The sequence below is a fragment of the Danio aesculapii genome, chromosome 2 (genome assembly GCF_903798145.1).
Source record: "Danio aesculapii chromosome 2, fDanAes4.1, whole genome shotgun sequence".
NCBI classification, from domain to species: domain Eukaryota; kingdom Metazoa; phylum Chordata; class Actinopteri; order Cypriniformes; family Danionidae; genus Danio; species Danio aesculapii.
The window spans coordinates 22,365,435-22,390,367 of NC_079436.1; the positions used below are offsets into that span (position 1 = coordinate 22,365,435).

Consider the following 24,933-nt stretch of genomic DNA (forward strand, 5'->3'; position numbering starts at 1 on the left):
CAGGGTGTCTGCTGTTTCTTAAAATGTCTTAAATTTTAATAACTAAATTTAAGGCCTTAAAAAGTCTTAAATCCACTGAAATATTGTGTTGTATGTGTATGTGTTGTAAATAACTCTATTTACTTATTAATGTGGTTTAATTATCTTCCTTACAATAACATTTGTTTTTAAGTTTTGTTTTAAGGTTTTAACTTGGCCATTTAAAAAAATCTTTAGCGTTTAGCCTTGTGTAAGTCTGAAATTTCATTAATTATCATCTTAAAATGGTCTTAAAAAGGTCTTAAAGTCTTAAATTTGATTTGATAAAACCTGTGGAAACCTTGCTGGATACATTTGTTCACATTAGTTGCATGTTTAATGTGCTAATTCAATAGCCACAGCACATTTCATTTAAAAAAAAACACTTTTATTCTAGAAAACAAAATAACTCTTCAAAATATGACACTAATCTTTGATGTTTTTCCTTAAATTGACTTTATAAATGTGTTCTTCAGGGATCTGAAGTTGGATAACTTACTGCTTGACACTGAGGGATTTGTCAAGATTGCTGACTTTGGTCTTTGCAAAGAAGGTAACGCTCTGTTTGCTGTCGTGTTTAGCTCTGTATAAGCAGCAGACTCGAATGTTCTGTCTGTTTCTGTTTTAGGAATGGGTTATCGGGACAGAACCAGCACTTTTTGCGGCACTCCAGAGTTTCTGGCACCTGAGGTGTTAACTGAAACATCCTATACACGAGCGGTGGATTGGTGGGGCCTCGGCGTACTCATCTTCGAGATGCTTGTTGGAGAGGTCAGAGCTCAGATATTTGACTTTCATTTCTTCTAGAATTTCTATCCTGATTCATTATGTTTGGGGTTGGTGTGTTTTTTATTTATTTATTTATTTTTAAAACAAAATGCTCACTATTGCTGCATTTCTCTATTGAAAAACACAGTAAAACCTGAAAAAGTGTGAAATAGAAGATCTTTTATTTCTATTTTAATGTATTTTTTCATTTAATGCAGTAAGTTTTGTAGCCATTCTGCGAGACTTAAGTAGATTCATGTTTCCGTAGTCTCCATTTCCTGGTGATGATGAAGAAGAGGTGTTTGACAGCATTGTGAATGACGAGGTTCGCTACCCACGAGTCCTCTCAACAGAAGCCATCTCCGTCATGAGAAGGGTTGGTACAAAGAGCTATTTTACTAGGGGGCATTTACCAAGCTTAGACACTTTTTAAAAAAGAATAAAGTGCAGTAGTGCCACTCACTTTTTAATATAATGTTTAATAAAATAAAAACGTTTTTGCTAAAGTTTTTTAAGCCATGAAACAAACAAACCAGCGATAAGGAGAATCATAATGTTAGAAACTCAACATAAAAAAAATCAATAAAAAGAGAAAATGTTTACCCTAAAATAAAGAAATGATCATTTACTCACTGTTGACTTGTTTGGGTTTCTTTTTTTCTGTTTAACACAAGAAGATAATTTGAAAAATGTTGAAAACTGGTAACCATTGACCTTTTTTGTATTTGTTTTTCTGTCAGTGGTTACCAGTTTCCGACAATCTTCTTTTGTGTTTAACAGTAAAAAGAAACAGGTCAAGGGTGAGTAAATGATGACCAACTATTCTTTTTTGGGTGAACTGTCGCTTCAACAGATTTGAGGGAAAGAACTACAATCTAGAGATCTGACTGAAATTTTAATCCTGCTCCCGCCAGGTTTTATACCGCCTCCGCCGTATATTCAGTCTTTATTCACTTGCCGCCAGATGCACCCCGTTTTCTACCCGACCCAGCTGTTCCGGCTAAATTTAGATCTGGTTTTCAAAATCTCACGTTAAAATTGGGCACTACCAAAAGAGAGAGATAACAGTTAAATGTGTATGTTGTGCAAGGATTGTAGGCTAAATGTCAGTTTTGTTTGCCCCTTTGTGATGAGACATGAATGCCGCGTGATGTGCGGTAAGGTGATGGTCTGATGAGTCCTACAGATGCCTACAGATGGTCCTTCTGTTAGGTTCTCCTCTCTCCACAGAAGAACGCTGAGTGACCATCGGGTTATTGATCACCTCCCTGACTTCTTCCCCGATCACTCAGCTTAGATGGCCGGCCAGCTCTAGGAAGAGTCCTGGTGATTCCAAACATCTTCCACTTACAGATGATGGAGGCTGCTGTGCTCATTGGAACTTTCAGAGCAGCAGAAATTTTTCTGTAACCTTCCCCAGCCTGGTGCCTCGAGACAATCCTTTCTCGGAGGTCTACAGACAATTCCTTTGTCTTCATGCTTGGATTGTGCTTTGTCATGCACTGTCAACCTTGCCTTTTCAAATCATGTCCAATCAACTGAATTTACCACAGGTGAACTCCAATGAAGCTGCTGAAACATCTTAAGAATGATCAGTGGAAACAGAATGTACCTGAGCTCAATTTAGAGCTTCACGGCAAAGGCTGTGAATGCTTATGTACATCTGATTTTTCAGCTTTTTTTATTTTTAATAAATTTGCAACAATTTCAAAAAACTCTTTTTTTCACATTGTCATTATGTGGTATTGTGTGTAGAATGTTGAGGAAATAAATTAATTTAATCCATTTTGGAATAAGGCATAAGAAAATGTGGAAAAAGTGAAGCGCTATGAATACTATGAATACAAATTTTTAGACTGTTATCATAAGTTATTTAGTTTAGCTCCAGAAAGTATTAATTGAAAGGAGCTAATATCTCCATAACTGTGCTGTAACCTTTGTGTCTTATATATTTGATAACATTTGCAGTTGTTAAGAAGGAATCCAGAGCGACGACTGGGAGCTGCTGAACGAGATGCAGAAGATGTGAAGAAACATCTGTTCTTCAGAGTAAGTTCAGAAGAAACATCTGGCTGCATCTCTTCAATTATTCCAATCATTTCCCCCTCTCACTCTGAATAAAACATCATTCCTACTTTGTCTTCCAGGATATTGACTGGGACGGATTATTAGCAAAGAAAGTAAAGCCACCGTTTGTACCCATGATTCAATGCTCCAGTGACGTTAGTAACTTTGATGATGAATTTACCTCAGAGGCTCCAGTGCTGACACCACCCAGAGAACCGCGGCCATTAAACCAGCACGAGCAGGACCTGTTCACTGACTTTGACTACATCGCAGACTGGTGTTAGCCATATGCTTGGCATCCCCATTCTCTCCACAAACACACACTTGCAGAAAATGTGAATCAGACCTTTTGCAGATCTCCCTATTTTGCTGTCAGTGTTATTTTAGATCCCCTTTTCAGTTTTAACATGATGAAGAAACTTTTATTTTTTTTTTTATAAGTGTTGCCTGTATATTCGGGTTCAAGGTAATTGACCCATTTCATCAGAATTGATTGGAGCTAAGCACTATGGAGGACGAAACCTGCAAAAACGAAATTAATAAATACACAAATATATAAATAAATAAAAATATTCCTGCAGAAATAAAACAATAAATAAATAAATGTATATAAAAAATCCACAAATTCCTGCATAAATAAATATATAGAATAATTAATAGTGCGGACAGGTAAATAATTAAACGAGGTACTCGAATGTTGGGGGAAGAAGAAAATGCTAAAACTTAGTTTATTTTTCCCCCTTTAAACATTAATTTGCTCTTGAATGTTGTTCCGTATTTATATTTCCTCGGCTCAACATGTCAATCAGAGGCTGTCTGTCACTCATCAGAAGGTGGTCAAAACAATCGAATGCAAAATTTTTCTAACGATCAACCAATGATGGCATATAGACCGCCTTCTGATGATTGACAGACAGCCTCTCATTAGCATGTTGAAAAGTAAATACGCAGCTATGTTCAAGAAATAAATGAACGTTTGAGGAGGGGGGCAGGGGATAAACTTTCAGTTTTAGCATTTTCTTCTTCCCCCAACAACCATGTAATTTATTTAATTATTCACCTGCCCGCACTGTTAATTATTTATATATTAAACAGCAATTTGTGGATTTTTAAATACATTTCATTATTTGCATATTTAAGGTTTTATTTATGCAGGACTTTATTTGCATATTTGCGCATTTATTTATTGTTTTTGCAGGTTTCGTCTTTTATAAAGCACTGACTGAACACGGAAAAAAAAACATCAGTTCTTCAGTGTAGTTTTGAGCATGTGAATCATGACTCATTGACGCCCCCTAGTGCTGTGGAAGTCACATTAAAGGGATAGTTCACCCTAAAATATTCTAACCTTTGAGTTTCTTTATGTTGAACACAAAACAAAGATATTTTGAAGTAAGCTGAAAGCTGGTCATACTTTCGTAGTAGGAAGAACAAATCCCATGGAACTCATTGGTTATTACTGGTTTTCAGCCTTATTCAAAATATGATCTTTTGTGTTTAAATAAAACTCAAAGAAGTTTGTGACAAGTGAAGGGTCGGGAAATGATGACAGAACTTAGTGCTTTGTGAACTATCCCTTTTGACAGTCACACTGGGGATGATGAGCCTTGATTTTGATGTTTTTTGTGTGTGTTTGAAGCATTTACAGTGTGACTGGTTTCAAAAATAGTCTGTCAAATGTCTGTGTTACTTATTTTAAAGCCATAGGCTGAGATCATCGTATCTGATACTTTGTATCTCATCCAATGAATGTACAGTTTGCCACCATTACCAAAACATCTAGCCATTTTTACATAATGCAACCCATACTCTTCTCTACAGTGAGTATTGATGAATCTACAAATAACTCATGAAATGTCTTTCATTCAGTAACTTATTTCTTTTTGTTTGCTTTTAAACCAGACTTAAGCTGTCCATGGATTTATGCTGCCTTTTAAAAGTTTCTGCTCAGTTTGTTTTTGAAAGAGTTTTTCTTTTGAGGACTGGAGAAATAATAGCTGAAAACAATTCAGCTTTGCCATCTGAGGACAGGGTTCCCACGCTTCTTGAAAGTGCTTGATTTTAAGAAATGAGTTCAAGGCCAGGAAAGCACTTAACAAACAAACAGGTCCTTGCAAGTGCGTGAATTTCAAGTTTATGGTGTTATTTCAACAATTGTTCTGTGCTGCTTTCTAACTAAATGAAAAAAAAAAACAAGAAATTCTTAATTGAAAATGTTTAAATTTCAATATTACACTTGACCTGTGACAAATAATGCATTTTATCAATATCAACACTAGAAAAGCTTGCCAGTATAGAATTCAACTAATTGTATATTAAAGTTCTTTGAACATGACTTAAAGGATTGTTTAAAATGGTCAACATTAAAAATGACGTTCAAAACATCATGACCTTTTAATGTAAATATTAAGTGTAAGTGAAATGTTAAGTCAGGAAGGACTATCATGGCGCTACATATGCTGGGGGTGTGAATTACAAATGTGATTGATTTAAAATATTAGTGATTTAAAAAGTCCTTGAAAATCCTTGAATTTGGTGTTCATGAAAGAGTGGGAAACCTCAGAGTAAATTTCCTTTTATTATTATTATTATTATTATTGATATTAATAATAAATGCAGCCTTGGTGCATGAGGAAACTTTCTCAAAAATCATACTGAGTAGAATTTTCAAATGGTAGTGTGTGACAGGCAATAACATTACCTCAGTTGTTAAAGAGAAAGTTCACCCAAAAGTAAAAATTGATTCCAGTACATTGGTTTCAAACCTACCAAAATTGGTATCTACTGACATCCATTGTAGGGAAAAATACTATGGATGTTAATGGCGGACAGAAGAAACTCAAGCACAAGTTGACAGTGAGTAATTGATGACAGAACTTTCATTTCTGGGTGAACTGTCTTTTTACATTAGCTCTAGTTGTTCCCTACTGAAATTCATCCATTAAAAAAAAAGCTCATAACTAGTGGATGAGACTTGATAGACTGGAATCCATGCTAGACACCAAATATCCTGAACATATACTCCTGAAGCTTCATGTGTAAAAAGCAATCCAAACTGAGGGCTAGTTTGAGGTCTGGCGTGTTATATAGGCTACACTACATGAACATGATCAAAGCTGGAAGCACTACTTTTTGTCTAAAATATCCATGTTTTATCTAAATTGTGGGAAACCGATGATGTAAAAAGGTTTTCTATATGTTTGAGCATGAGGTTTCCAATGGTACAGTCACAAGTTTGACTTGGCAACGGTGTAAATAACAGGTTTTGCTACAAACTGTCAGCCATGATGAATGCAAAAATTAAATGTTTATTATGTAAAGTCACGAGTCTCTTTGTAAATGGTTTATTGCCACTTCAAAAAGGATTCTGTGGTGTTTCGTGAAATCTTTTATAATAACTGAGCCGCAAATACAGGAACAGAAACACTAACAGAAACCCTATTCCCCTCAAGAAACGAAAAAAAGAGAGGGGGGGGAAATAAAACCATTCGTGAGCAACACGCTTTCAAATCTCAAGGTAAACCTGTAAACCTTTCTAGGGGTATTTCCAAGACGTTCACCATGCTTTTCTGAAAAGCATTTATTATTTAAGTTACTAAATAGAATGCAAACAAGCTAACAAAATCATTTCCTACAAAAGAAAATGTTACAGTAAGAAATATGCCTAGTCGCAACCACCAATCGAATTCTCACTTGGACATATGTACAATTTATATACACACAAATGAAAGTACAGCCTGCAAACTGCGTTTATCTTGGAATGTGTCTTCTGTACTTTGTCGAATCCCTGCCGTCGTCTTTTTAAAAGACTTCGGCCTTCGCAGGGAAGAGCAAACGTTGCGAATTTCAAAGAGAGAAGGGCAAAAATTCTGAAAGTACAAAGAGCGGGTGAGCGAGGGGCACGTGGTGTTCACAGCTGAGGCAGTTTATCCACTGGTGTGTCGAATTTGAAGTCGGGAGGGAAGAGATCAGCGGCGCGAGGGTAGATGAGACGGTAGGACTGGCGAATGGTCACGTCTGCCACTCCGGCAATGTCTCCGATCTCTGCAGAAAAATGAAACCAATTTATCAAAGACATTAAGACGTTGCCTTGGTTTCACACCAAAAACAATAAAGATGAACAAACAAATCGAACACTGTCTTTGTATCTACACTAGCAAACAATGTCAATCTATTTATTTTAAAGGAACAGTAACACCACACTTTTTTTTTAATAGGCCTTTTTTTAGCAATGCTAATGGTCTAATATGATTCAATGATTTATGCTAAGCTAAGCTAAAAATGTTTCTGCCAGATTTGGAGATCGACTGAATGGATTAAACAATACGCAAAATTTCAACTGTAAAAGGCTTAATATTAAGTAGTGAAAATTGCAATGTGTGAGTCTTTTGTATTTGAATGGATTTTGATTGGCTGTCAGTGTTTATCAATTATCAGAATCAGAAAGAGCTTTATTGCCAGGTATGTTCACACATACGAGGAATTTGTTTTTGTGGCAGAGCTTCTACAGTGCAACAGAATTACAGAGACAGGACAAAAAACAGATAATAAATATATTTAAAAAAATAGAAGTAAGTAGTGAATGCAAATATACAGATTGACAAGTGTATGTACATGTTTATTACTATATACAACGTTATATGTGCAGCTGTTATGTGCAAATTGGCATGTAAAGTGTGTTGTTAAATAAGTGTATATGTGTATAAAAGTGTATAGCAAGTAGTGATGTTGGTTTCGCAACTATTATCATCAAGTGTTCATGAGATGGATTGCCTGAGGGAAGAAACTGTTCCTGTGTCGGGCTGTTCTGGTGCGCAGTGCTCTGTAGCGTCGACCAGAAGGTAAAAGTTCAAAGACCAGTGATACCAGTGTACCAGTGATTCGCTCAGCAGTCCGAACTATTTGACATAGTCTTTATCAGCTGAAAGGCATGGTTTCTCTGCATCATTAACATTATAGATGTGGTCTGAACTCCTGCTACTATTTTACACTTAAAACATCATTTAGCAGACACATTTAGGAGCAGGTTAGGGAGGAAAAAGAAAATGTGATATTTTTTTTTTTTTTTTAATTCTAGAATGTTGTCAGGTGCCCGGGGTAGAGATGAGTTTCCATTTTCCATTTGAATGTTACCAGTGAATCAGCCGTTCATGTGGGACTAGAAAGATCATTTCACCGGCAAGTAACAGTAAAAGAAAAAGTTCTGGAAAGTAGGGGTGTAATGGATCACGGTTGATCACAACCCACAGTTCGGAAGACACGTGGCCTGCGGATTAATAATATTTTTGTACTGGTAGATTAATGCTAAATTTGTAACGATCGCCTCTCTCGACAATCAAATCACATGTATGAATGCATTTAGGCATTCCTGTGAAATATAATGATGACAGTAGAAGTTGTGGTGGGTGATTAAAGGTGTTTTCTGTCACTACTTGTTTATCCTGCATTAATGCATTCAGTTTAAGCTGCACGATTAATCAATAAAAGATAGGAATCTGAACACCCATGCAACAAATTAAAAATGACGGTGGTTTGCATATGTTTGTTAATCCTTAAAATCGCAGCATTCAAATGTGTGTTTGAAAAACGCAAAAATCAAATAATAGATTCAGTCTTTAGTCTTTTGAGTTAGTTATAAAGTGACAGTCAAATAAGACAGAAGTACTGGGATAACAGTTTAGTTTAGATATAATCACTGATGTTTATGGTAAAGATTAAAATCATCCTCATAATCATTTAACTTGATGCTCAAAAATGAAAGTTGTAGGCAGCAAATCCATTATTTAGCCAACAGGTGGACATCAAAAATATGCCACTGAATAACTCTTCAAAAATTACACATCTAGCAATGAAGTGTGAAGTTTTGTGTGTAAAACAATCATTTATTGAACAGTAGTGGTAACAGCGAGGTTCAAAGTACTGAATATTTTCCAATAAATTTTTTATCAGCTGATTACTTCATTTTATTTTTAATAAAATTACAAGTTCTAAGTTCTAAGACTCCCCGTTTTGGCTGATCTGAAAAAAATGGTCTGATCCATGACTAAAAAAACCATAATGTGATACGAATGGTGAGATTTGTGATCTGTTACACCACTACTGGAAAGTGATTTAGAGTCTCTCTGTGAGGGCCGACACTCACTTAATGACAATGTTTCTGGAGAAGGTTCAACATTCATAAAAACATTCTGAATGGTACATTTATTCTTATTTTTATAGTCTTTGGTGTGAACTGGCCTTTACATGTACTTTTTCTAACCTTTCTGTGTCTTCTTCTCGGCAGACGCTTGAGATGCCATATAAATGGCTGCGGCCGCCACTGAGATAGGACTGCGGCCTGGAACCAAATCCAGTTCCACGGCCTTCCTGGCGATGTAAGTGGCAGCCATTTGCACCTGTTTAGGCAAACCCAAGTTGGAGCAGAAACGTGACATGAAGTCACCAGTTGTGATGAGATCCACACTCGTCTCCAGAGCCTTCAAAATTAGCTTGAAGCAGCGGCCAATCTCCTTCTTTGAGATCCGAGACACTGCACAGATTTCTGGAGTGGAGGGACATATGAATTATACATAAACACTAAATAAAATTGATAAGGAACTATCTACAATATATCAATATACAAATACACAGGGCTTTTTCACATTTGTAGTTAATCCTGGGCTATTCTAAAGCTTGTGTAAACTGAATACTGGGTTGATAAACGATTTACTTAAGGGTTTTTGCTCATCCATAAAATGACTTCACACTGCATATTCCCAAACCATGGTGTCTTTGTCATTGATTGGACAATACTGTCATATTAAGAGTTGCATATATTTATATATGGACAACTGCAATCTTTTTTTTCCTTGACTTTTGGACTATATATTTTTCTAATCACTATTCGATATTTTTCCCCTCCTCCCTCCGGCCCGCAACTGACATCAAAAATATAACAAGATTCAGCCCAACAAAATATATAGTTTTGAATCCCTATCACTGATGTGCAGTTGAATATAGGCACTTGTGGCTTTTGACCCCCACCTAATGGACATTTAAAGTGCTGTACTATATAATCGGGGTACTTTTGATTTCTCTCAGGGTGCAGGCGAGAGTAACGTACGCAAAGATTATTTCTAGGGCTGATTTAAACATTGAAATATATGTCCGTAGGTGCTCTGTTTTTACTACAGCTCTATTTTTGTAAATATTCAAGGGTGATTTGATTATTATCAGTTTTCTACCACTTGCATTTTGTTGTACAAACACCTCTCCATGGCTTACACGTTATGTTGATGGTGTAAATATGATAATTTTGCTAATACTCGATTCAAATGGTCTCATTAATAGATTTTCTTAATATGCCTATCAAGATTTGTATAAAAATGTGCATTAGTAAAGTTTTACTGCTGGCTGAATTGAACATGCTAAAGTACATGTGAATATATTCTTTTCCCCTCTTTGTTGTAGTTTTACAAAAAAATATAAAAAATAAGGTAAAGTCAACAAAGTTACTCAAACTGTTCATCTGCTGTCTTATATCTGTTAAACTTATGGTTAAGCAACAATTGACTGGGACATTATTATTATTATTATGCCTATATTAAATTGTAGTATTTTCATAGCAGTTTAAACTACCCCTTCAATATGTACAACAAGAAACAAAAAGAAAGAGCTTTGATACTCTGGGGAAGACTGTCTGAGTGCATCAGTTACATCAGGTTTCCACTTTTTTCTTGTGCTTGAATGTTAAAATGGCTTACCTATGAATTGTCAGCCATTGATTTGAGTTGAGTTTGAGACCCCAGTATATGAGGTTTGTGAGGCTGAGCTCTATAATGTTAACCCACCTTCTTAATAACAAATGTAAAACATCCTTGAGATTAAAATTTGGGTTTAGAATGACAAAAAGCCATACTTTGAGGTAACTTGCATAATCCCAAACCTGAAGCATGCAATTTTTAGCTCCACTAGCCTCCACGAATGAGCTTCACAACCAAAAGGTTTTCCGGAAAACTCCTTCTACCTTCCATTTATCACAGAAACAAATAAACTCATTCTATTGAGTGTACTTTTTCAGCAGCCTTGGTCCTTTGTTCTATTATTAGTTTCAAGTTTGTGACCTAAAAAATAAAATAAAAATGTATATACATATGGGCATTAACTCATTAAAGTAGCCTTACTTTTTCACAAATTAATTTTAAACAAGATTATAGGTTTATGATTATTATGATTGAATTAACATGAACAGATGGGTTTAATAAACACATATATAAGTTATTAGCATTCAAAAAATCAATTCACCTCTGGAAAAAAGTGTGTGATTCTTACTCATCATGCTCAAACAAAGCAATGTTTTGATAGCATGATGGAGACACAATGTTTGCAGCTTTGCACCGCAGAATTAACTTAGAAATTATACAAAGTAGAAATAAGCATTTTAACACAATAAAATGACATACTTTACCTTTAATGTCAAAAACACATTAGACAAATTGAATTCAGTGCAGAATTGTCTGTCAATGACCAACATCATAGAAAAAGTGTATGCAGTTTTTACCTTTAAATGTTCTTGGGACGCCCTCCTGTCTGCATGCTATGTAGAGGCAGGCTGAAGCAATGGCATCGTTACTTCTGCCTTTCAGACTCTTCTGTTCATAAACCTGTTTGAACAAGTTGTTGGTTCGATCCTGTGATTTAAAAAAAAAAACACAAGTCAATTCAAACAGATTTTCAACAGAGCAAACTTTTGGGATAACTTTTTAACTTTTGGGAAAAACCCCAAATTTCAAACCTCAAACTTAGTCACCATCAATAGAGGTAATACCATCTTAAATCAATATATAAAGAGACTAAGGTGAATGTAAAATAATGACTTGCCCATTTTGTTTTCATTTACGCACTATTTTCATGTTTAATTTGTCATGTTACAATGTAGAGGGCATCTGTTTTATAACCTATCACCATCTTCGTCTCTCACCATATCCCTCAAGGCTCTGTTCTTGTACCTCTACCTTTTTATCAGCATTTATTTCCATCTATGTATTTATTTAGTTCTATTATCTGTAGTCATGTTCTCAACTACCAATGTGGTATCAGTCTGATGTATACATGTATGGATTTATGTTAGTATATTGTTGGTGCACTGTCCTATTTCATTATCTCCCTGTATTGTGACCTTGAGTTTGCGTAGGGCACGTTATAAATACACTTTGAACAAACCTTGTTTAGTTTACTTCATTATTGCTTTTCTAATTTAAATAGAATGTGATTATATAAAATGCCTTACGTTGTGTTACAAGCTTCCCAGGTATAGTTAAAGGCAGCTAAATTAAACTTTTGCCAAATAATTATCTAATTCAACAACAGCAGTCACTCACAATGATGTTTCTGGGTAGGTTGATCCTGTCAGCCATGGTGGTGATCTCTTTGAAGGCATTGAGCATGGCTCGATCAGAACTGCTCATGGATCTTCGATTCTGGTACTTGGAATTTCCAAACTCGTCAAAGCTCGCCGCACCCGTTCCCTGACATTTCAGAAGGAAAATATAGGTGTTAAATTATGATAACACATTTGTAAACCAAAATTTTTAAATTAAAAAGTCGGTACATAAAGTCCCTTAAAAACCAAGAAATTTCACTCGGCGGCCATCTTTGAAACGCCTCTCCGGCAGTTATCTCAGGCTTTCTGTTTGAATGCGGAAACATCAAATTTGCCAACATTGCTTGGCAAGCTTACGATTAAATTTCATATTAGGAAACAACAATAGAATGAAACTACAACTGTCTCTTTAGGCTAATTTCTAAACGTCTGAGTCACACAAAATCTGCAGAAATTCACATCTGGTCCCAGCCCTTCCCCCAGAGAATCATCAGCCTATAGCGATCGCTGATTGGCTCTTGTACTAGAAGGCGGGGCTTCATTCACCATATTGACCATTACACTTTTCCCCATTCAAAACAATGCAACATGTCTTGTGTAGTCTATAGTCTTTGATAAAGTAAGACTGGAACTACTAATCTGCAAATAACAAAAGAATCTGATAATGAATATCAATAGAAAATCAATTTGACTATCAATTAATCAGGTCTGGCAGTGGAAAACATTCAACAATACAGTAGCAAATAAAGAATATTCATGGACAATGTGAATAAGACATATAGCCAAGAAAACTCATTGAGATGCTGCAGATAAAGCACATGACCAAAGTTGAATGTTTAAAGAGAATGCTTTATACAGAGTTTTCAAACAAACTAATAATTCTTAGGAAACTTGCTGTTTATGTGCTCATCTTCAGGCCATCAATGATATAGGTCAATTTTTTCTGGTCAGTAGAACGTTACAAAAGATTTCCAGTGAAACTGTGGTTCTGATTCATAAAATGCAAGTCAACAGCTGCTGAAACTTTGAGACTCAAAAAGAAAACGAAAAAAATATGAACTGAAACCATTGGTCTGTGCAGGATACTGAACATTCTTTATAACATTATGACCTTTAATCCACAGCCTCAGGCAAAGGGAAATTCAACTCCTTTCTGCAACCTGGTTCGTTCAGTTTGTTTCCTGTTCAAATAACTGTTTGTTTACATAATTACACATTGACAAAACATATAAATTATCATATAGATAATTAAAATGTTAAAGCACCCGTTGATGTTATGGATATGTATAAAGTAAATACACTAATCCTCATTGAGCCACCTTTAAATCAGGATAAACCATAAAAATATTAATATTGCCCCTTGTTTTCATCATGTTTACATGTGCCAATTTTGAATAATTTTTTAATTATTGATTGATTTAAACTTTCACTTTAAAAAAATGGGAAAGCAGTTGTTTTAAATATTACCTCAACTCAAATGTATATCATAGCCTGATGGATATGGTCACTATATTTGTTTTCATGCACCAAATTGCACATTGTCTGGACTGCAACCCTTGTCAGACCCAAGACATTAAAAAAAAAGTACTTATTATAAGAATTTTTTTTTAACTATAACATTGCTTATATCAGGATTTCTTTTCAAATAGTCATAAAAATAAGAAAAAAATACAGATCAATGTTTTTTTTTAATCATTTTCATTAATCATTCCTTACCTTGCTGATCATGGTAGTGAGGTCTCCTCCATTGAGAAGAGGGTTTTGAGCATCACCAACACGAGACGGATCTTTGGTTGCCTTCTCATTGGAGAACGTTCTCCACTCTGACCCCACGTCAATAACACGGTCTCCTGCAATAGAAAGCGAATAAGCATTCATTGTCTTACTGTTTACATTACTGATGAAAACATCCAGCTGTATAATTCAGAAGCAGGTTGAAACTCATACCTACTACAAGGCCACATTCAGGACAGATCATGTCTCCTGCCCTGTAGTCCTCCACCAGCAGGGCATCGGGGTGATTCGGGCATTGCACTTTGGGAAGAGAGTCTCCACTGAGAAATACAAAATTTAGATTCCAGAGGTCAGAAAAAAACACTTTTAAACCGTATTGACATCTGAAATAAATTGCTTTCCAGTAGATTAGGATACAGAAAAACATATTAGACAACATTAGATGATCCTTTAACTAGAAACAAAATCTAATAAAAAATAACTGGAGGAAATATCGGGAGAAGAACCATACATTGTCACTTTGTTAACATTAATTTCAATGTTTTTATTTTTATTTATTTAAAGTTATAACAGTTCAAAAGTCTAGTAACAACCCCCGTAACTCTTCTGGAGTTTTACAATGAGCATTTCAAGTGTAAATGAATGATTTAATTGATCATTTTGCCCATTTATGCTGTATTACTAAAAAATAATGAAAATTTTAACGTTTTACTATTTTACTACATTACTAATTTTCTTAGGCCCACTTGCTTTTCCACGAGGCTGTAAAAGTACAATTTAATAGGCTAAAATACTCTTTTTATTCTGATTGACATTTTTTCAAAAACAATAAAACTGAAGAAAACTGACTGACGTTTGCTTACAGCCTTATATCCTCTATATTTGAAAGCCAAAATGTCACCGAACTTCCAACTGCAGTTATCTTAGATAGTTTGATTACAGTATAACTGTAATAATGCAACTAATAAATAATCGTGACCGTCCTTATAGCTATTGATGTAAGGTTAGTTTTATATTTAGTTCGCACATTCTGACTTTCTCCTTAATAATATAATTTCATTAAAGTATTATCTGCAATATATAAACAGTGAAATCATATTAGCAGTCAATGACTATGAATGTACAACATTGTTCACAGTCAATTAAATAGGGTTAATGTTGTTTTGAAGTCATATTTACATGCAATTTCAGTCTGATTATTCAAAGTAGTGTGCTAAACAATAAAACAAGTTGTCACTGTTAAGATATAAACAAATGTGCGAAAGGTTTATCGCGGTTTGGAAAAGACAAGGTTTTAATATGGCTAAAATCTGTTAATTTGTTCCTAAGGTATATGTAAGGTTTTTTTGTTGTTGTTGTTGCAAAGAAATCTGTTTTTGAAAATAATGAAGAGAGCAGAAGTCAATGATTTATTTTAACTATTTACCCTGACATATTTACTGTGCTAAAATATTATAAAAGTTTCTTAAAATAAAATAGTGTTCAATAGTGGAAAAGTTTTTTTTTACCCAGACATTTAAAAATGACTTATTTTAGAGCAGTAATCCCAATACTGTGATACCGTGAAACCGTGGTATTTCTATCCAAGGTTATTATACCATCCGCAACTTATAACGGCCCATGCCTATGTGCGAATATAAAACCAACTTTACGTAAATCCTATAGCGAACTAAGTTCGAACATGAAAAATAATTCTAAACTCCTTCAGTCCTAATTAACGATTTTAACATCAACAAATACCATTCTTAACTTTAATTAAGCGTTAGCTTAATTTTCAAAGAACTGATTTGAACCACAAACAATTGTATGTTCAACTAATATGATAAAGACAATAAATAATAAACATCAAAACGAATTATGTTCATTAAGCTTATCATGATCTTACATAATCCATTAGCTAACGTTAATTGATGAAGGTTTTTATAAAGTAAATCTACACAACAACTCATTCAAAAACAAATTATAATTTTTTATCTTATTATTACAAAAGAAAACATTGAAACTCCCCTATAAATGACGGCTGATTCGTGGTTTTCTGTTCAAACACAACATTTACAGTAGTAAACGCCTAAAAACGAAGGTATTAATTAGCATAACATTAAATAACAACAATAATTTGTCACTACACCAGGCAAGACTTCCTGAGTTGTTGATGTGGGAGCAGTTAGCGCTTTTAGCTCTCTGGTGACTGTTGCTCGGTTCACATTTGACAAGCATTTCAAGCCTCCACAAAGACCCGAGACAACAACCCTGACGACTCGTCTTTTAACGTTATTTACAGCTCCAGCAGCTCTCGCTTTGTCTCGTTTCACAGGGTACGAAAGAACAGACAACATGCGCTAGCAGAAAATGACAGTGTTCATGTTTTTCTGAGCCTTTCATACGCATCACGGCGACGACAAACAGCTAATAAAAGCCTAGAGAGGCACAAAGCGGAGGGATTCAAAGTTCATCTATAATTTGCATTTACAGGCTGATATCAGACAGACAGAGAACCGACAGAAAAGCATCAGAAATGAAACCAACCGGCTCGTTGACGCCATACTGTTTCTGTCTGTTGTCCACGGCAGTGACTCTCTGGTGAACACAATGGACGCTCGCTACCTCTATTTATAGGTTTTGTAGGTCACGTGCACAAAAAAAGGGACGGGGTGCCATAAGGTTCAAATTTGACATTTATGTTTCGAGAAATTCATTCATGTTCCACCATTTGTAGTTTTTTTTAGACACATGTCGTATTTTCATTACGTTTGTCTATATTTTGAATTAAAATATGTATGTTGTATGTTTCTATAAAAAGGTCTCTTTGGATTTACGATGTATAATCTTTGACTAAAAGGTAATTTCTGTTTTATTCTGTAATGTTTGGCATTTCAGGCGTCACGGTGGTGTAGCACGATCGCCTCACAGCAAGAAGGTCACTGGTTCGAGCTATGGCTGGGTCAGTTGGCTTTTTTGTGTGGAGTTTGCATGTTCTCCCCATGTTCGTGTGGGTTTCCTCTAGGTGCTCCGGTTTCCCCCACAGTCCAAAGACAAGCCCTGTAGGTGAATTGAAAAAGCTTAATTGTCCGCAGTGTATGTGTGTGAATGCAAGAGTGTGGGTGTTTTCCAGTGTTGGCTTGTGGCTGGAAGGGCATCCACTGTGTAAAACATATGCTGGATGGCGCTTCATTACGCTGTTGTAAACCCTGATTAATAAAGGAACTAAGCTGAAAAGAAAAGAAAATGAATGAATGAATGAAGCTTTGGCATTTAGTTCAAATTTTAAGAAAAAGTATCTTATTATTATTATTATTATTATTATTTTATAACTAAAATGTGACATGTTTACATTCATTTTTAGACATCACAGATAGAGGCAGTAACAAACAAATATTTCTGATAAATAGATCTCTTAATGACAGACATTTTAATTGAATTTGGGAAGAAATATTCAGACCTTTTAGAATAATGTGATAATGGCATTTTTCTAAAACTCACACATAATAAACTCTGCAAAACAAACCATTTTCAAGTGGTCCCTTAATCTGATCCACATATCGTTTCCTCCTAATAACATTGTAAATTGAAATAAACTGTAAAATTCTACAATTATTATTATTTTAACATCAGTTGTTCTTGTTATTATTAGTATTATAGCTATATTATAAATAGCTATGGCCTAAAGTTAATCTAAAATTAATTTTAAATGGATCATTAAAGAAGTATTTAACTGAAAAGTAGGTTAAATGAAGGCCCAAAACATTTTTAAGGTTTAGATGTCATTAAAATATGAAAAAAAGGGGATTGTACAGTAGTACAATATAGATCTAACTATTTAATTATTAACAAAAAATTTAGTTTTAAGTTTAAATTTAATGCCTGGACTGAATCACACATGTGCTGAACTACACGTGGCCTTAATTTGACTAATGATGGAAAATGAATGTGCTTTGCATGTCTCATTTTAAAACTATCTGTCATGTTTTACAGCTTAGGCTTTTAATATTCCAGCAACAATTATGCTCTATTGAAAAATGATATACCATCCTTAAATTCATTATTCATTTGTGCTTTATAATGCAACTGTGTCATACATGGTCATTAAGAGTTCAGTTGGTGTACTCTTAAACCTCAAGGGTTGGGCCCTCTTATAATCATGCATGCGAGAACATTCATATGTTGCCAAAGTTATCATCTATTTCTTTCTAATAAAACTCAAGAGCACTAAATGAGCAAATAAAATGGTAAACAGGTGATTGTATATCTTTTATATTTAATGGCAACTGCAAATTGAACTGCAAAAAAATGGAACTGCAAAAATAAAAATGTAGGTCATTCTGTATTCACGTGTGGTCCTCTGGGAGGAAAATGTCTTTACATACATTATAGTGTGCATGATTATAACTATATAACTAAAACTACGATTAATCATTCATTCATTCCTTTTCTTTTCAGTTTAGTCCCTTTATTAATATGGGGCCGCCACAGCGGAATGAACCGCCAACTTATCCAGCATATGTTTTACACAGCAGATGTCCTTCCAGCAACCCTATCACTGGGAAACATCCATACACACTCATTCACACACATACACTATGGACAATTTTAGCTTACCCAATTCACCTAAACCACATGTTTTTAGACTTGTGGGGGAAACCGGAGCACCCGGAGGAAACCCACGCGATTAATTATGGTATAAAAAATTATTAATGGTAATCTTTAATTTTTTTTCACAAATAATTATTTTAATTTTATTTTAGATTTTTTTGAATAATTGTTACATTGTTTTAGCATTTGAAAAACAATAATATAACATTAGATTTTTAGAAATAAATTCAAATAAACCAAATAAATCTCTGCTCCAATACATTTATAATTACAAAAGTTTAAGTTAGGTTAAAGTTTATGTTTTTAAGTCTATGCTTCCAATTTTTTAAGGGTAAATGCACCCAAAAATGAAAGTTTGAGATTCCAACCCTCAAAATAAGCTGTTTTAAAGAATGATGGGGAAAAAACTCTAAGTCAGTGGTTTCCAGCACTCTTCAAAATATCTTAGGTCAAGGTAGAGGGTGAAATGATGAAAGAATTTTCTTTTTTTTTTCTCTTTAACTATAATGGCTTTATAAATAGTATTATGATTACTATATAAAATATTGAATTACTAAAATAAAATATAATTCCTGTGTTAATTTCACGGAAAAGAAAGAAAGAAAGAAAGAAAGAAAGAAAGAAAGAAAGAAAGAAAGAAAGAAAGAAAGAAAGAAAGAAAGAAAGAAAGAAAGAAAGAAAGAAAGAAAGAAAGAAAGAAAGAAAGAAAATCAACGTGACCATGATTTAGCAGGAAAAAAAAAGTTCCTCTTACAAAACTAGCTGAAACTTGGAGGGAAAAAACACACATTTAGGCTGGGTTGGTTTAGTCACCAAGACATTTCCTGCACTGTGCCAGCCAAACAATACTGCACTTTCTACGCATCTGGGTCCTAGTTTCCTCATAAAAAAGAAGAAAAAAGCAGAAGAAGGAGTGTACTGGGTTAGTCTTAATCATTACACGGTTATGACTGTCCAAACTGTACTACTTCACAAACTTCACCTATAATTTAAAAGCACCTTTATCTGAGACACTGCCTTGCGCACAGGGAGCGTCTTCAAGAGGTTTGTTTGATCGTTTACCTTTATTATCCAGTGGCTTCATAAACGCAGCGCTGTCACCGTCCAATGAAAGACGCAGTTGACGAGCGGAACAGCTCCGTCATTTTGACTGCTGAACTACAAGTCGAAGCAGGTCGGACAAAGAGTCGCATATTTCAATGCTACCGCCGAGTTCAGACTTCTTTAGACTGCGTGAACAGCGCTTGACGGACATTATAATATTGAGCTGAAAGGGAATTGTTTGGTAGCGATTATGTTTTTGTCTTTTGTAGCCCGTTTCCTGTTCAACGACAACTTTTGACAAATCTAGTGTCTACGGAGAACGACAGTGAGGATTTTCACTGACGGAGAGTAGGCAGACAGTAAGTTGACCGTTTTATGGTTTGTATCTGGGTCTTTATGACTCATTTATTCATACTTCCTAGAATATTATTAGTATAGTATTCCCAGGGGTTTCAGCCAGGTTATTATAGTGCAGTTTCGCGTTTAGACTGTTATTTTTTTCTCTAATGCAGATCCATCATGTAGCCTAACTGTATTATACATGTGAGAATATTTCTATTTTGAGGCAATGTTTCATTAGCCTAATAATAACCATTTCAGAACAACCTGGATACGTTTTGCATTTACTGGGTCATCCACTTAATGGGCATTACTCTTTTTTTTTCTTTCTAGAAGTTAAGCTATCATTTATTAAGTTTTTAAGACTACATTCTTTTGAAAGTTCTGCATGCTAATATAATGTTTATTAATAGAAATCTTCATTAACAAACAATAATATTAATAGTAATATCAGAAACATCTGTTTTTTAGGTTATTGATCATTTTGACCATGAGATGTGACAGGTTTTTTGTTTCTTATTCAATTTACTAACATTAAAACATTTTTTCCGTGTATTATATTTTAAAGATGGTCCCTTGCTTACAAAATGTTTGAATGTTTTCTGCAAGTCTTAACATGTTTTGTAAAAAAAAGTCCCCCCAGGTCTTAAACTATAGCATTGTAATACCAAACCAAATGTTGTATGCCCTGCAAATAATACGAAACAACAACAAAAAAGCTGTATTATTGTTTTCCAATACAAATTTCTAAACAGAAATAAATCAACAGTTGCATAGATATTTACAGTGCAAATCAGACTTATTGAAACTGTAAGCAGTTTCTGGTAAAATAAATAAATAATTAAAAAATAAATAAATACAATTAAAAAGTAATTTAAAACATATTCACATCTTTTAGTGGAAATTACCCAGTTTTTGTAATCACCTCAAAGCCAGAACTGTGGGCTTCTTAGTTTATATATTTCTTAAAACCCCTAAATAGTTAACATAGACAATTCTAATGAATAACAGCTGCCTTTTGCTTCTAGACTCTATTTCTCACGCACCAGTCTGAGAAAATAGCAGACATCAAATCAAGCCGGGCTCGAGCTGTGTACATGCCAGTGGGAATAACGTTAAATTGAGCTATTAATACCACATTGGCAGCTACAAACGTTTAACCTGGAATCAAGAAAACATATCTGTCGTGCTTCTCGTGCCACATGAACATGTAAGACATCACAGTGAAGTGCCACTGCAAACATAACACACTCTTGGGATGGTTCGGACCTTTCAAGTTGTAACTTGAAGCCACATGTGGCTAACAGGTATTTGATGAATAGTGCAGAGTTCGTACACACTCTGTGTGGTTTACCTCACCCGTTTATATACACACCAGTCACAGAAAGGATCTGCTAAAAGACTAAATGGAAATCTATTCATTATAATACAGTACTTTCTTTTTATTTTGGAGTAAACACCCAATACTTTCAAATGTGTGCATCGTCATTAACATTACGAAACGATGAGACATGAAATAATAGACTCGAGCTAATTTTGTTCAGGCATGCACTGACTTTATATATGCACTGACTGCACTCCTCTTTATTGCAGGGATGTTTAGTCTTACTGAAGTTGCCTCCCTTAATGACATCCAGCCAACTTATCGCATTCTGAAACCATGGTGGGATGTGTTCATGGATTACATTGGCGTGATAATGTTGATGTTAGCCATCTTTTCCGGGACTATGCAGTTATCCAAAGACCAAGTGGCATGTCTTCCAATTCTCGAGAAAAACATAAACCTTGAGGGGGCACAAAATCGATCAGAATGTTCCTTATCATTTCCGGGCAGAGGACCTCCAACAACTAAAGACCTTCCTGACAGTGTTGCGAATGAGCTTCTTAACACTCAACCTGCCCCCTTACCAAAAGAAGGAGTGTGGACTCAACCTCAGCCTACAGGAGTTAAAACAAACCTGGACTTCCAGCAGTATGTTTTTGTCAACCAAAAGTGCTACCACGATGCCTTACCATGGTTTAACAAGTACTTCCCTTACCTTGCCCTCATACACACTATAATGCTAATGGTGAGCAGCAATTTTTGGTTCAAGTACCCAAAGACTAGCTCAAAGATCGAACACTTTGTTTCCATTTTGGGGCGGTGCTTTGAATCACCATGGACAACGAAAGCATTGTCTGAAACCGCTTGTGAAGATTCAGAGGGAACCAAGCAGAGGTTTACTGGTGGTTCTGTTTATCACAAACACGTATCTTCAGAGGACAGTCAGTCTACTCCTTTGGTGGAAACTCCAACAGTGCCATTTTCAACTGAAAAGCTCATCGCAGAAGCTCCCAGCCTTACCACCTTGGATAAAAAAGACGGCGAACAAGCCAAAGCCCTTTTTGAGAAAGTGCGGAAATTTCGAGCTCATGTAGAAGACAGCGACTTCATTTACAAACTCTATGTGGCTCAGACGACGATAAAAGTCCTAAAAGTCATACTGATCTTGAGCTATACGTCAACATTTGCTGCAGAAATAAGCTTCTGCCATATTTGCAAACCTAAAGTGGAAAGTTTGACAGGATATGATCAGTTCTTCTGCACACACAACATGGCATTCATGTTAAGGAAACTTCTCTTCACTTTCATGGCTATGATCTGTCTCTATGGATTGGTGTGTCTGTACACGCTCTACTGGCTCTTCAGGAGACCTCTTAAGGAGTACTCTTTTGAAAAAGTCAGAGAGGAAAGTAGCTTTAGTGATATTCCTGATGTCAAGAATGACTTTGCTTTTCTGTTACACATGGTCGACCAGTATGATCAGCTGTACTCTAAACGATTTGGGGTGTTTCTCTCTGAGGTTAGCGAGAACAAACTACGAGAAATAAGCCTTAATCATGAGTGGACTTTTGAAAAACTTCGTCAACATGTGTCAACCAATGCTCAAGAGGAGCAGGAACTTCACCTCTTTATGTTGTCGGGACTCCCTAATGCGGTATTCGACCTCACTGATCTGGAAATCTTAAAGTTAGAGCTTATTCCTGAGGTCAGAATTTCAGCTAAAGTTTCTCAGATGACCAACCTACGGGAGTTACATCTATATCACTGCCCTGCTAAAGTGGAACAAACTGCTTTCACTTTTCTCCGTGACCATTTACGATGCCTTCACATTAAGTTTACTGATGTCGCAGAAATCCCACCATGGATTTATCTGTTGAGGAGCCTCAAGGAACTGAACCTGTTTGGGAACTTGAACTCTGAACACAACAAGATGATTGGACTGGAGTCACTGAGAGATCTGAGACACTTGAGGACACTGTACCTTAAAAGCAACCTTAACAAAATACCCTCAAACCTAACAGATTTGTCACCACATCTCGTTAAATTAGTGATACACAACGATGGGACTAAATTACTGGTGCTGAATAGTCTTAAGAAGATGACCAGTCTGGTTGATCTGGAGCTCCATAACTGTGATTTGGAGAGGATTCCCCATTCCATCTTTAGCTTGGCTAACTTGCAAGAACTTGATTTGAAGAATAACAACATCCGCACCATTGAGGAGATCATCAGTTTTCAGCATTTGAGAAGACTGGTGTGCCTCAAGTTGTGGTACAACAAGATCAGCACTATTCCACCATCTATAGGCCTTGTGAAGAGTCTGGAGTCCCTAATTATCTGTCACAATAAAGTGGAGAGCCTTCCTCCATCTCTGTTTCACCTTCCAAAACTGAGGCACATTGACCTCAGCAACAACTCCATCTCAAATATACCCGTAGAGATAGGACTCCTTCACAATCTTCAACATTTTGCAATCACAGGCAACAAGGTAGAAGTTCTACCTAATCAACTGTTCAAGTGTTCAAAACTGAAGGTTTTGTGTGTGGGTCATAACAACATCACCAGCATCCCAGACTCCATTGGCCAGTTAGTTCAGCTGTCCCACCTAGAGCTCAAAGGGAACTGCTTGGATTACCTTCCATTTCAGCTTGGCCAATGTCAGCTTCTTCGGAAGAACCTCCTCTTTGTAGAGGATCATCTTTTTGACACACTGCCTCTTGAGGTCAAGGATAGCATGAGTAGTGATTAATGGAACGTATCTGAAGGGATTTAAGCATTACACTTTGTGTTTGATGACACAACTATCAGACAAACCAAAATGCTTAATAAATGAATATGTAAAGGATAACGCAGCTTTTTTTTATGGGCCTGCCAATATATCATCAACAATACGGTCTAGAAGCGGGCCTCAAAGACAGGAAGAAAAAACACAAGTGTTGCAAAATATAACAGGAACGTTGCAAACAACAGGTTTGTGTTTGCTTCTGTTTGCCTAAAATGTAGGTTTAATTTAAATCTTGTTCTGTTACATTTTTTCATGTGTATATGTTTGTATTTGCAAACATTTCTTGTTGTTGAATATGCAGACTGATGTTTCTTATAAAGGGACAGTTCACCCAGATTTGAAATTCTGCCATCATAGCCTCATCTTCATGTCACTCAAAACGTCTATTAATTTCTCACTTTGGTAAAAAAAAAATAATATATATATATATATATATATATATATATATATATATATATATATATATATATATATATATATATATGGAGAGATTTATATATATATATATATATATATATATATATGGAGATTTTTCCTTGCTCTGTTAAACATCATTTGGGAAATATTTAAAAAAGAAAAAAAAAATTCAAAGGGGGGCTAATAATTCTGACTTCAACTGTATATATAAATATATATAAAGAGAGCAGTGTTTTTCTGTAGGATTTTTTTCAGCTGTGGCAGCAGGCCTTTTACACAGATCTACCAACTACCTATGGCATTATTTCAATGACAGATGTCATGATCGCAGTATTACAAGTAGAGATCGCATTTATGTAGTACAAGCATGTGAATCTCATCTGCGCTCCAATTTCCTCTGTTCGTGCAATAAACTTCTTGCACGCCCTCAAATATATGCTGCTGAAGTGAAATTTAGTGCGTTTATGTGACAAGTATGTCTCAAAC

At 35.4% G+C, this 24,933-nt stretch overlaps 3 protein-coding genes across 3 annotated transcripts in view; 2 read left to right on the forward strand and 1 right to left on the reverse strand.

The window, feature by feature from the left end:
* The window catches only part of pkn2a (protein kinase N2a), a 58,767-nt gene extending 52,590 nt beyond the window's left edge, over positions 1-6,177 (forward strand). The window contains exons 18-22 of the mRNA XM_056474790.1: positions 495-571; positions 647-789; positions 1,055-1,162; positions 2,755-2,835; positions 2,934-6,177. Of these exons, the coding sequence (XP_056330765.1) occupies positions 495-571; positions 647-789; positions 1,055-1,162; positions 2,755-2,835; positions 2,934-3,137 (613 nt within the window). The 3' untranslated portion in view covers positions 3,138-6,177. The remainder of the gene's footprint in view (positions 1-494; positions 572-646; positions 790-1,054; positions 1,163-2,754; positions 2,836-2,933) is intronic.
* A 4-nt stretch (positions 6,178-6,181) lies between these two features.
* Positions 6,182-16,542, reverse strand: gtf2b (general transcription factor IIB). The gene is made up of 7 exons (XM_056474853.1): positions 16,475-16,542; positions 14,162-14,268; positions 13,931-14,064; positions 12,213-12,359; positions 11,393-11,522; positions 9,113-9,394; positions 6,182-6,897 (listed from the first exon to the last, which is right to left on the reverse strand). Exons 1-7 carry the CDS (start codon positions 16,489-16,491, stop codon positions 6,764-6,766), a joined length of 951 nt encoding a protein of 316 aa, XP_056330828.1. The 5' UTR covers positions 16,492-16,542; the 3' UTR covers positions 6,182-6,763.
* A 2,942-nt stretch (positions 16,543-19,484) lies between these two features.
* On the forward strand, positions 19,485-24,437 carry lrrc8da (leucine rich repeat containing 8 VRAC subunit Da). The gene is made up of 2 exons (XM_056474802.1): positions 19,485-19,941; positions 21,515-24,437. Exon 2 carries the CDS (start codon positions 21,517-21,519, stop codon positions 23,992-23,994), a length of 2,478 nt encoding a protein of 825 aa, XP_056330777.1. The 5' UTR covers positions 19,485-19,941; positions 21,515-21,516; the 3' UTR covers positions 23,995-24,437.
* The last annotated feature ends 496 nt before the right edge of the window (positions 24,438-24,933 follow it).

What these genes read in the sequence shown, in the direction of transcription:
- gtf2b (XM_056474853.1), bottom strand. An exon ending in TCACTACCATGATCAGCAAG is followed by an intron (nt 12,360 to 13,930) that starts GTAAGGAATGAT and finishes CTGAAATGTCAG; the next exon opens with GGAACGGGTGCGGCGAGCTT. An exon ending in CGTCCCAAGAACATTTAAAG is followed by an intron (nt 9,395 to 11,392) that starts GTAAAAACTGCA and finishes CCTCCACTCCAG; the next exon opens with AAATCTGTGCAGTGTCTCGG.
- lrrc8da (XM_056474802.1), top strand. Translation starts at nt 21,517, where the DNA reads ATGTTTAGTCTTACTGAAGTTGCCTCCCTTAATGACATCCAGCCAACT.